This window comes from Pipra filicauda, unplaced genomic scaffold, assembly GCF_003945595.2.
Source record: "Pipra filicauda isolate LSUMZ 115617 unplaced genomic scaffold, ASM394559v2 scaffold174_size2080704_pilon, whole genome shotgun sequence".
Classification (NCBI taxonomy): Eukaryota; Metazoa; Chordata; class Aves; order Passeriformes; family Pipridae; genus Pipra; species Pipra filicauda.
The window spans coordinates 1839208-1851578 of NW_024104262.1; the positions used below are offsets into that span (position 1 = coordinate 1839208).

Below are 12371 nucleotides of genomic sequence, written 5' to 3' on the forward strand. Positions count from 1 at the left end.
GTTATTTTGAACTACTTTCAACTGCTCCAGATTTCCTGCTGCAAAAGCCAATTGTTTCTGCCAGTCCTTAACATAATAAAACTTTTTGCACATGACAGCTTTATTTTTCAGACACTCAAATCATTGAAGTAAGCTGCTTCTCAAATAAAAAACCTCTCTTTAGTGGACATGTTTGTCAGAACTATGAAAATTTCACTTATGCAGTTGATAGACTGCTAAACATACCTTCAGACAATGTGTGAAACTGATTCTGTCAAGTGATTGTTTCTTTTACTAGAACAATGTGAGTCACTCAGGTTTTGCCGCATCACAGAGATTATATTACACATGCTTGCTGCATCCTACATCTGAAACTTCTGTTAAAAGCAAGTTTTGAAAAGCAAACTTCTTCTGTAAGTCCGTTTGCAGAGTTAAAGCAAAAACATTCTAAATATAATATAGTATTTAAACAAAATGTTTTGTTTAATATAAACAATGTTTTCAAAAAAACTAAAGCAATTTTTTTCTTTTGGAATGCCTCAGTAACCAGGTTCCTGATTAGATATTGCTTTGGATAGCCAAAGTCATTTCAAGATTTCTCAGCTGCAGAGACAGAACAGAATTTTGTCTTCTGAGAATGGCTGATAGGCTGTCTCGGAAGGCCAAGGTGAGGGTGAGGTTCTTGCTTCATCTTGCTGCTGTATGATGGTCAGGGTTTGTACCAGTAGTAAGCTCAGATTTTCAAGATTCTGCTGTAAGGGAAACAGGCATCTGCACTGTGTCTAGCACTGTTTGAGGATTTTTTTCCTTTTGCCAGTTGCTTCCTCTAACTTATAGGCGAAGCATCAGTTTATTTTAGAGGAATGGGAGGGAGTAGACGAAAGTACTGGGGGAAAAATGAAGATAACATGTATTGTCATCCTTCCATCTGAGTTGTTTTATGGATAAAATGTTGAGAAAGTATTAAACAGTGACCTTTTTTATTCTCCCTCTAAACTCTATAGTATTACTTCATTGCTTTTAGGTACTTCTCTAATTAGTGATCGTGTTTATAGTTACACATATGTGGACTTCGAACTTTCTGCATTTTAGGGGAAGATAAAACTTTCATCTTTATTCACTTAAAAGCAGTATGACAAATAATTTCCTATTTCAAACACAGCACCTTTGACAGTATCATGAGTGGAGGATTTTAGAGCAGATAAGACGGGATTCACTGCACAGCAGTTGTTCACAGTGGTTCTTGGACCATTTAGTTGGACTAAGCAGGTGACAATTTATTAGCTATACTGTAACTTTCTTGTCTAGGTGATATAATCCGGAGATACAGAGATACATGTTTTTGTTATCAACAGTGTTGCATTTTAGTCTGGTGTGTGTATTATCCTTCCATCTAGCATCCTGTTTATCTTCCTACAGCTGCACATCATGTTAGTGTTTAGAAGTTCATATTAAAAAAAGAACAATGCTGCTTTCCTGATTAGTTCTTGCAGCACCTTTTCACATAGCAGTAATTTCCTGGTATTACTTAGGGATTTTGCATAAATTTAAACACTATATAATTATCTGCATTTGCTATCTAAGTCTACTCAATCAATGTTAGCAATTTTTGTGTCTGATAGATACATGCATCAGCATTATTTTCCATGCTTTGTCTTCTTGCTTCCTGTCACTCATATCTGTCCACATGCATTTTAATTCATTTATTAAAAGCTCTTCATAAAATAAGTTTAAGACCTTTGTCTTTAACCTGCTGTATATAACAGTAGGGTCCAGTAACAAGATTTAGGCAGTAAGGACTTAGGATGCACTTGTGGAGTTGCAGTGTCTCTCAAGTTCAGTTTTATGGAGGACAGTTTTATCTGAGCTACAGTGTGAGACATGAGAGATGACAGCAACCCGGGTGAGTAAAATAACAAATGTCATGATTTCCGGTCTAGTTCAGTCATATTCCAGCTTATCTACAGTCTGAATGGCTTGTTTGTGAACCTACAGCTTCAAGAGTACTCTTCAAGATGTAGTTGAGTTTTATTAGATATTCCTGTGATTCCTAAAGTAGTGCCCAGTGAACATAATCAGGAGTAGTAGTCTACTTCTTATTTAGGCCATTGTGGAAAATGTGTGAGCCCCCACCACTATGTAGGGTTCTGCATTTTGACATACACATCTTCAGCATTCTTTGAATTTCCTGAGACCAAACTGGCTAAAATTGTACTGTGTCCCTTTCTCATATGGATAGATACATATGGAAGTAATCAGCTTGCTTGCTGCATTTCTCTCACTTTGTATAATGTCAACATTACAGTGTTTTGGAATGTCATTCCTTGTGCTATTGAAAGCTTTTAATGATTTATTTAGCAAAGTAGTTTTCTTTTTTATTCCTATAATTGTTCTCTGTGTATTTTAGTAGAACATGAACCATACTGAAAGATGTTTAAGAGTGATAGGAATATTTATTCTCTAATATGGAAATGGAAACAGAATATGGAAAGATTATAATATCAGTGATTAGCAGAGTTTGGCGTGGTACCCAACCATAACACAGGTAGCATTTGACACCATGTTGAAAGCTAAGCACTCTCCTTTTACAAGTGAGTGTTATTTGTGCTATGTCTGTCATTCTTGAATGAGAGGCTGCCAAGTTTGCTTTTACTCCAAGTAAGTGCTTTCCAAAACAGTCCACTAATTTTGGTCTTTGAGGACAGGCTCATTTTTGGTGGTCTTACCACTGTAGAGTGGAACCTCTATTGGAGCCACTCTACAGTAGAGGAGACTTCGCTGAACTTGAAATATGAAGTATTTTAATTTCTCTTCTTTCTTCATTTTGATTTGTAGTACATGAGTAGTGGCAGTTTTAATTTTGCCCCCCTAAGTCAAATATGCTTATCTATTGTGAGGAAAGGGTTAAGAGGTTTTCCAGGTTTCTCTGCTCATTTCTAATCATTGTGTAAATGAATGTCTGCTTTTTCTCACTGTGCATCAAGTCTGAAATGTCAGCCAGAATGAGTTCTGCCAGTTAGATAATTGGCATTTTGTGAGTATAAGTACTTACAGTATGCAATTATAAATCTTCATTAGGTTATTATAGAAGTTTTGCTTCTGTCATTTGTTAAAATTACTTACAAATTTTAATTTTCCTCTCAAGAAGTTATCTATATGTAATGTTAGGAAATGACAAGAAAGTGCCTAATAAAATGTCATGTTCTCCTCAGGGTAGTTATGCCCTCATTTATAAAGTCAGAATTCCTTACATAACTACTTGTACATCCTCCTTTCTTTATAGAAATTATACTCAGGAGCCATTTCCCTATTTTCCCCTCCATTTTTTTAATCCCTCTAGTCAAAGGTGTGCTCACCCACACCTTTAATAGACTATTAGCATTTAAAAGAGCTCTTTAAATTATGATTTTGCAGTTGTCATCAGTGTTTGGCCTTGGATTTGTTTAGCTTGCCTGACAGGTAACAGTGCAGTTTTAATGATAAATGTGAAAAATGTGACTTTGGTCTTAGTTTAACTATCGGAGACTGCATAATTCAGAAGGTTACATGGCGTACTGCCACTTCCTTAATTGCATGTCCCGTTACAGCATTGGCAAAAGGATGCACTCATTAAACTTTTCTTGTTCTCAATATCTGTTAATTTTCCTCCTGCACCTGATTGCTAGTATGGACTGTTCAGGTACATATTATCTTTTCCCCTAAGACCCGTAAGCCTTGATTTCAAGGAAAAATATACCAAGTGACGGCAAGGAATTATGTCACTAATTGAGCTGAACTGCTGCAGAGAACAAACTGCAGTCATAAGGGTTTGGTTGCTGCTGATATTTTGTTTGTGACCTATATAAAGAATTTCAGAGATCTTTCCTAAAACTCTTCTAAATATGACTTACCTTAAAATTGACCATTTTCATTATATAAAAGACAATAGTAGTTGATAACAGACTGACTAGCTTTCTTCAAACTCTTTGTAATGTGAGCTTTACATGTTTGCAAATTGGTTATTGAGTAAGTAGTGACTGAAGTATAGCATGTTATTAAAAATGTATAAAAATCGCAAGATTTTAACAAAGTTTAAAAAAAAGATTTGCAGCTGGTTTTGCAGCTGACCTTGTTTTGAGTTGTTTTGGTACATCTGCTTATCTTTCTGCCCTGTACTCTGTGAAATTTGAGACTGCCGTAGAGTAGCTGAGATTTTTGTGACTTTTTTTAGCAGAACCAGACTATTATGGTAAGATACCAAAAGTGATTAATACCACAACTCATGTCACTACAAGAGCTTCTGCACATAAGTAGTGTCTTGAAAAATAATGTTTCATATTCATACAATTTAGTGAGAAAGTAAAAGTTTAAAACAGAACATCAGGTTTTGATATTACAAAAAGTGCCTAAGTGTAAAGAATGTTTGTATTTTTAAAGCAAAGCTTTTGTATTTTGTGTGTGGGTATTATCTGTAGTAGTTCTTAGGAACTGTTGAAGTTTTCTCTTTTTGTTAAATATTTGGAAGCTATCAGCTGCTAATGCCAAGTGTATGCCCATCCTGTCTCCTAAACTAGCAGGCAGAGTATTACTTTGCAATTGGATTTAGTTTTGAATCAATTTCTAGAAGGTGAATTATTTATTCTGGTTGAAATATGGGAAAGTGCTTTGTGTTCCTTAAGCCCTTTGGTTTGAATTAAATTCATATTGAGTACATTTCTTATTGCTCTGATAGTTTGAACAGAGTTTACAAAATATTGCAGTGAATAGCAAAGGCTAAAGTGATAACTATAGTTATTGTCAGCATATCACATCTGTGGATTTCATTGATGGCCAATGTTTTTATATTACTGTTTTGTTCATTTACCTACTGGTTGCTCCATAGAAGACTTTATTTTCTGAATGAAGAAAAGAAATTCATTCGAACACTTTCTCAAAGTGAGCTCTTAGTTTTACAAAACCTTTCTGTCATATTATTTTATTAGAGTCTAAAGTCAAATAAGAATTATAGAATGGAAACTTGTTTTCTTTTTCTCAGTGGGAAAAATAATTCTGTATTTTTCACTCTGTGGAACAGAGAAATTTTCAGTAACTGAAGCAGCAAATCAAGATTTTTACTTAAATAAATATAATGTACTAGAGGGAATCTGCAATATTTGATACAATCAGAAATGTTTAGATGAACTAGATGATAAATAGAAAAAAAAGAATTTTGGGATCTGAGAAGTTAGTAAGGTGTCCACAGTTTACCTACTTACTGGCTGTTAGTTAAATGTTGATGTGTATGCTACCCAAACAGTAGGTTATTACCTGAATTACTTTGATTTTTGGTCATATCTGGAGACAATGTGGGCAGAAGGAAGTAGGTATTTGAAAACAAAACAAGAAGTTTTATAATAGCATACCTGTGGAGAATAAAGGTAGAAGGAAGGAAGACCTGCAAGAGGAGGTACTTGCTAAATTGCGCAGTGGGAGGGCAACAGATAGTTTCACTGTTAAAAGCTTAAAGGAGTAATTACAGTGCTAAAAATTGGTTGTCCTTGTTTGTGAACTTTAACATAATTTTCTAGTGCTTATGAGAATGAAAGCCCTCTTCAAAAGTTGACTTTAGACTCTGTTTTTGAACTTGTTGCATATTTTCTGCTATACATAAAAGGGATTCACATGACTATTTTATGGTAGCTTATATGCTAACATAAATTACATTGACTTTAATCTAACATTTGGAAAGGCTGAATTGGGTGCAGTGCTTGTATTTTCTTTCAATTACTTTAACCTGTTGTTTTATACACAGTTTGACAAATTGCTGTTACTCAGACTTTATGCTTGTAGTGACAAGGGGTCCTTGTTGAACTAGGTTTTAATGTTAAAAAGCAATAACGTTAGTAACTTTATCAGTGTTAGCATATTAAGTTAAAATTCACTTGAGGATTCAAAAATAATTTTCTCTGCTGTCACGTAAAGCTGTATTCAGGTACAAACCTAGTATGTCTCTCACTAGAGAACAAAATTTGCAATGAATAAAATATATCACTATGAGAGCTGCCTAAGTTTTTTGGAAATAAATACTTGGGGCTTTCTGCTTTATTTCTTTAGTTTTCAATTAGTAATGAATTTTACTGTTTAAGTACAAACCAGTTTGAGAAACATTGATCCAAGTTACCTGTGTATCCCAGTCTTTTTTATGGTTTTGCCCAAAATGGTGTCATTTATCTGGTCACTACTCTACTGGTTTCTCTAAATTTTCATGCTATCTGATACCCTGTAGAGCTTCATCAATTCCCTTAGTGTTTCAACATATGTTACTTCTGCCATTTTGCAAAAAGTGAGATCTATTAAGATTTGCCTTGTAAAACTTTTTTTTTTTAAATTTGACTTACTTCCTTGAACCTTAAGGGGTTGTTTCACACAGCACATCTTGGAAGAAGTATTTTTTTTCCAAGATATAAGTATCAACATAAATAAACTATAGGTAGTGAAGCCTCCCTACCTATCTTAGGGAAGAGATAATTTGCTCTTTGAAGTCACTTTTCATTTTTGGTCAATCTGTGACTTTTCCCCTCATGTGGCTCTATTTGATCTGGTTAATCTTTTTCAATTACTCCTAGTGTTCTGTCCCCCATATCCAGGATAATTAACCAATCTTCCTGTGAACAGTCAAAACTATGTAGTGCTTTCCCTTTAAGCAGATGACATGCCATTTTATTTTACTTTTCTTTAAATCATCGTGGCTGGGCTTCGCGAACGAAGATTTGGGATTTCAGCAGGGTCAGCTTGGAGAGTCTTTAAATCAACAATCATGTTAAATACTGTGAAAAAATTAAAGTGTGAAATAAATAGTTAAATCAAAAGAACAATTAGTTTCCCTATTTATTTATTGGTCGCAGGGAAAAAAGAACCAAATGCAGATCTAATTCTGTGTTGTAACTGATACAGGCTTTGTCTAAAATGGCCCATGGACCGGTTTTACTGGTCGTACTGGTTTCTTATTTCAGATAAGATATTTGGAAGAAAGCTTCTTCAAAAGCACGTTCTTGTCTGTTCAGTTTCCTTTTCTCATGTGTTTTGTGCATTTCAGCTTGGATTATATAACCAAAGACACTCATGATTCCTGTGTGAGATCATGGTAGCTGAAGTGACTTTATTCTCCTGCTGTTGTGCCTCTTCCTAGGCTATGGCTACTAATGGGCTTTGTCCTCTTTGTTTTGCTGAACAGAAGATCTTGTTGCAGTAAATTCGTGGATTTACAGTTACGTTGCTATTTGTGGGCTTAATCTCCGCTTTCCTGCTTTGATGTGACTGGAGTTCACAAATATTTTAATGCCGTGATGGATAAACTGAGGATGTAATCTCCAGTCCTTAGGCAAGGGGGATATTTATGGCCCATGTTTGCACTGTGTTTATCTGCACAAGGGACACTGCAGGAAACAAAAGTTGTGGACCAAAGGCGTGGCTCTCAGAACCATAGTCCTCTGTGGATAAATTGCTTCAAAAATGGTGACCCAAAATGAGATTTAACAAAGTGCTTGGGTCAAGTCTGAAATACATAGCAGTTTTTAGCACCACATCATGTGGTTTCCATCTCTAAGATTTCCTGGTTTCCTGGAATTGCTGGCAGGCTGTGCCTTGCCAGAGTGGGGGGGCACTGGGGCTGTTCCCTCCGGACTATCGACTTCTCCCTCTTGGCTGGGCCACTGGAATGTGTGTGCATGTACGTGATGGATGTAATTTGGCTCTGTAGAGAGAGAGAGAACAGTGGAGCAGTGTAAGTGTTGCTGTTGATTAAAAAAAAACATTTCAGATTTTGGCTAAAAGATAAAAATGTTACAGATAATGCAATAGTGCTGTTAACAAATAATTATGCTTTATTCTGAAAGTTACACCTGACTAAGATAAAACTCTTTTGAGCTCTCCTAGTTAAATCAGTAGATTAAAAATTAGTACAAAACAAAAAGCAGCAGTTACATACTAAGATAGTTCTTGGTTTTCTAGAAAAAAATCATTGAGATTTCCTTTCCAACAATACTTCTGAAGCACAGATAAAATGGCTTCCTGTCCCATGGTTTCCTGTATCCATGACAACCTGACTTTAAGCACCTCTTTCTTAGTTTCCTGAGCAAACTGTTGCAAGTCCTGGGTCAAAATGTGAGTGATACAGTATGCAGCAATACTGCCTTTACGAAGGTTTCACAGATGAGTATAGTCAATCAGCTTATACTACAATGAACTGCAAACAGCAAAATAATGGAAATAATGAATTTCAGATTTGGGGTAAGGAATTGTTTATATCTGTTTTGACTGTAACTGAGCTTTATAAAGATAAAATTTAAGTTATAAATAAGCCACCAGTGAAAGGAAACTTGTTTACAGTCAGCATTTCTGTTTGAATGCTTTTAAAACATTTCTTAGTCATTTCTGATTATAAAAAGTAGTTAATAAATAGTATTTTTAATTTAATAGAAGCTCTTATTTTGGCAACCTAGATGCTTTTATGCTGCAATCAATTAAATGTTTTCTGGCTAGGTTGGCAGTACATTTATTTAATTGTTCATTTACTTTGAAATTTTTTTTCAGTGTAGTGAATTTTTTTTCAGACTTCGTAAGTTTAAATTTTAAACTGCTTGTTTGTCATGAAAGGAGAATGTGTAAAATACCAGTCTTGAGAGCAATGCTAATATTTTAAAGACTGTACACATAGATTTAATTACTTAAAAATAATTAATATTTATACAGTTAATATATTTGAATTAATGATATTCATGTACTTTTTTTTATCTCTACTAGCGAAGTCAGAGATGAGTAAGAAGGCCAATGACAGGGATATGTGTGTTCTGCAAAGTTCTCCACCCTGCCCGGGAGCATTCCTGTATATACTTAATTGGGTCTTTTTGTTGCTGCTTCAGAAGGAGGCTTTTGGCTGTCCATCTGCTTGTCAGCTCTGCACAGGGAGACAAGTTAGCTGTTGTAATGCAGGGCTTTCGAGCATCCCTTGGAACTTACCAAAAACGACAATTTTTGTGTACCTCAGTGGAAATAATATATCACGTGTCACTCCAAATGAACTAAGAGGGCTTCAGAAGCTTGCTGCACTCCACATGGATAACTCCAGTATTCTGTATGTACACCCAAAAGCTTTTGTGGAGCTCCCCAAACTGTGCTACTTGCATCTCAATAACAATAATATTAAACGCCTGGATCCAGGAATCTTTGAAGGCCTTTCCAATCTTCATTGTTTATACCTTCAGAATAATCAAATAGCTTTTCTTCCCAGAGGATTATTTAGTGATCTTTTTTCTGTTAGATATTTATCGCTTCAAAGAAATCGTCTCAGTGTCCTTGGAAGTGGGACTTTCTTGGGTATGATGAGTCTCCAAACACTAAACCTAGCCAATAATAAGATTTCATGGATATCAGATTCAGCATTTCATCATCTTGAAAACCTTGCATATTTGTTTCTTGAAGGTAACAGCTTAAAACTTGTGCCATCGAATGCTATTGGAAAGCTCAAAAATCTTGAAAGACTTTCATTGTCTCACAATCCTATTGGATCAATACAGTCTTTTGCGTTTAAAGGACTTAACAAGCTTAGATATCTGTCTTTGAAAAATGTCAGGCTAAAATGTATTGCTGTAAATGGATTTTTTGGATTAAACAACCTTAGTCAGTTAATCTTAAGTTATAATGATTTAGAAAATATAAATTCCAGCACTTTTACTGTATTAAACAATTTAATGTATCTGCAACTAGAGAGAAATAAAATAGCCAGTATTGGTGATGGTACCTTTGAAAAAATGGGACAGTCACTTAAAATACTCAGTTTAGCATTTAATAATATTACAGAGTTACAACCTGAAGTGCTCAAGCCTTTAGTATCTCTAACTCACCTACAGGTAAATTCTAATCCTTGGAACTGCAGCTGCAAAATGCTTCGGTTACTTAATTGGCTGGCATTGTCTCCCGTTTCTGTAAGAATTCATTGTCGGAATCCGCAGAGTATGCGTGGTAGACCTTTGCATTACATTAAGGGGACTCGGTTTTCAAACTGCATTAGTCCTACTGCCAGCCCAGAGACTGCTTGGAGTCTGGGATCTGTGGGTGTCCATCGCAGCGCTACCATGTTGCTGATGGCGTGGCAAAAAGGAAAGAGTCAGAAACTTGAGCAGTTTGTCAATGCAGAAACTAAATATGTTGCTTTCTGGGAAGGAACTACAGCTACATTAGCTACCCCTTTGCCCTATGAAGGAAATGCTGTTGAAATTCCATCACAGGCAACTACAGTATTATCAACATTACCAGTGCAAATACCAACACAGATTATATCTACTAACAGAACTGTAGAAGAACAAGATTTACTTCCGAAAGATGTTGCTCCTGTGTCATTAAAAACATCCCTGATTTGTGCACAAAAGGTTGAAAAGCTGAATCAGGCTTTTGACATTTTATTAGCCTTTTTCATTCTGGCTTGTGCTGTAATCCTGTTCTTAACCTGTAAAATTATTCAGTTTAGGCAGAAACTAAAGGTGCTGGAAAATTCAGGGGAAAAGAGAATAGAATATTATGGCTTTTATCAGCCTGGCAGATATAACATAACTGACCCAGTGCAGTCTCTAACTCAGAAGTCAGTGGTACATTCAGAACTGGACCAAATTAGGCTGCTCAAACGAACAGCATCAGAAAGTCAGGCACAGGTAATACTGTTCGAACATTCATCATTGTAATTTATCTCAATTTATTTGGTGTTAACTTTACTGTGATATGAAAGGTCAAGAAATCAAGAACTCGATTTTCTAAAAATACCTTCACTGATTAAAAGCAACTGCTTGATATGATTGTGGAAAATGGCACAATTTGAGTTCTGCATTTTTTTTTTGCTTCCTGAATGTTTTGAAGTTTATTATTTTATTATGTGTCATTTAAATCTGACACAGATAAGTTTATTATCCTCTGTCCCTGTTTTTAGGAATCTTTCACCTAAAGGTGAAGTATACATGCAGTATAAAGTACATTTTTATTTAATTTAATTTGCAATGCTTAGTATGTTCCTACAGAAATTCCATAGCTAACTTGAAGCTTGAAGCAAGCAAAACATCACTTCTTAGTAGGATCACAAAGCTAAAGAGTCTTGGGGAATGAGAAAATAAACAGTGCTTTATGTATTTAATGCAGTTTCTACCCTGCCTCCTATTAATAAGCACAGTGGGAAAAAAAGTGAGCATATTTACTGCTGGAATGTTCCAACTCTCGAGGAAGAGAATAATTTAAAACTAGACAAATTTTATTAATACCTATAACATATTTTAACATACAAAGTTGTGTATTCAGTCTGTGTAATAAATATATTAAAGTGACTTTTTTATTAGTGTGTATCTGTATTATTTTTTAAATACCCCAAACTGGAGTTAAGGGAACCCAAATTTCTGTTGAATTGAAAAATTGAACAAGTTTATTATGTCTAAGGTTAATTACTGGTTAATTACTTTCAATAAAAGATACTTTGTCATCTCTGTAGTAATAGTTTGAGGGACTTTTTGCCTAGATAAGAGGTACAAATTGAAGAAATATGCTACACTGTAAATACATGATGCTAAATTAATTGCTAATTTATTTACAGTTTTGAAAGTGTCAGGTCAAAATACATGTTCCTAGTGAAGGCTTCATCTTGAAAATATGGATATTTTCCTATTTAATTTTCACTGATTTTAACACTTTATTTCTATTTCAAATATTGATGTTCTGATGTTGTCAGGTTATGTCTACTGTATGGTAGCTTTATTTTCAACTAATAGGACTTACTTTTGTAGATACTGTTTGTCTTCTACAGGCCTATGCCTTAGAGAGTTCAACCATGTGGCTTTTAAGTTACACAGTTTACAGTTAAATCACTTCATTCAAGGAAAAGTGGGGAACAATGCTTTGATAGTCTCTCCCTCCATGGTGTCGATAGAAATTGTGTAGAGGTATGTTACTGTTCTAGGCTCCAGCCTGGAGACTCTGGCTTTTTAGATGAGCTAGAACTGCCCTCAGGTTTCTTCTTCTATCCTGCCTGCTTCCTGCTGGTGTAACTCATGTGCTTGGCTGGGTTGTGCAGCTTCCTGTTATTGTGTTTGTCCGTCTGCAGTTCTTTTCCAGGAGTGAAAATACAGAAAGTATATAAACCTTGACTGCACTGAGAGGGTGTGAATGTGCAGATGTGTCTTCACTGTTGCTTGTTATGTGTCTCAATTGAATGTAATGAAATACCAGTTTAGTATATTGTAATACTGTATTTTACTGTAATTTACTGTACCAGATCAAATTTACTGTAATAGATCAAATACTCATAAGGAACACTCAATTCAGCTACTTGAATGAAAGCTTAAACTGTTTTGGGTTGCTTAAGTAGAAAAAATAATTTTCTACTTGTAGATCAGATGTTA

The 12371-nt window shown here is 35.1% G+C and overlaps 2 protein-coding genes across 5 annotated transcripts in view; both read left to right on the plus strand.

Annotated features, from left to right (window-relative positions):
• IPO11 (importin 11) overlaps window positions 1–12371 on the plus strand; it is an 85864-nt gene that overhangs the window by 52577 nt on the left and 20916 nt on the right. The window lies entirely within an intron of this gene.
• On the plus strand, window positions 17–11314 carry LRRC70 (leucine rich repeat containing 70). Of its 2 annotated transcripts, none has more exons than XM_027745589.2 (2): window positions 17–646; window positions 8740–11314. In XM_027745589.2, exon 2 carries the CDS (start codon window positions 8751–8753, stop codon window positions 10671–10673), a length of 1923 nt encoding a protein of 640 aa, XP_027601390.1. In that variant the 5' UTR covers window positions 17–646; window positions 8740–8750; the 3' UTR covers window positions 10674–11314. The 2 variants fall into 2 exon arrangements, with proteins under 2 accessions (XP_027601390.1, XP_039235687.1); XM_039379753.1 differs by lacking the exon at window positions 17–646 and adding an exon at window positions 7103–8226.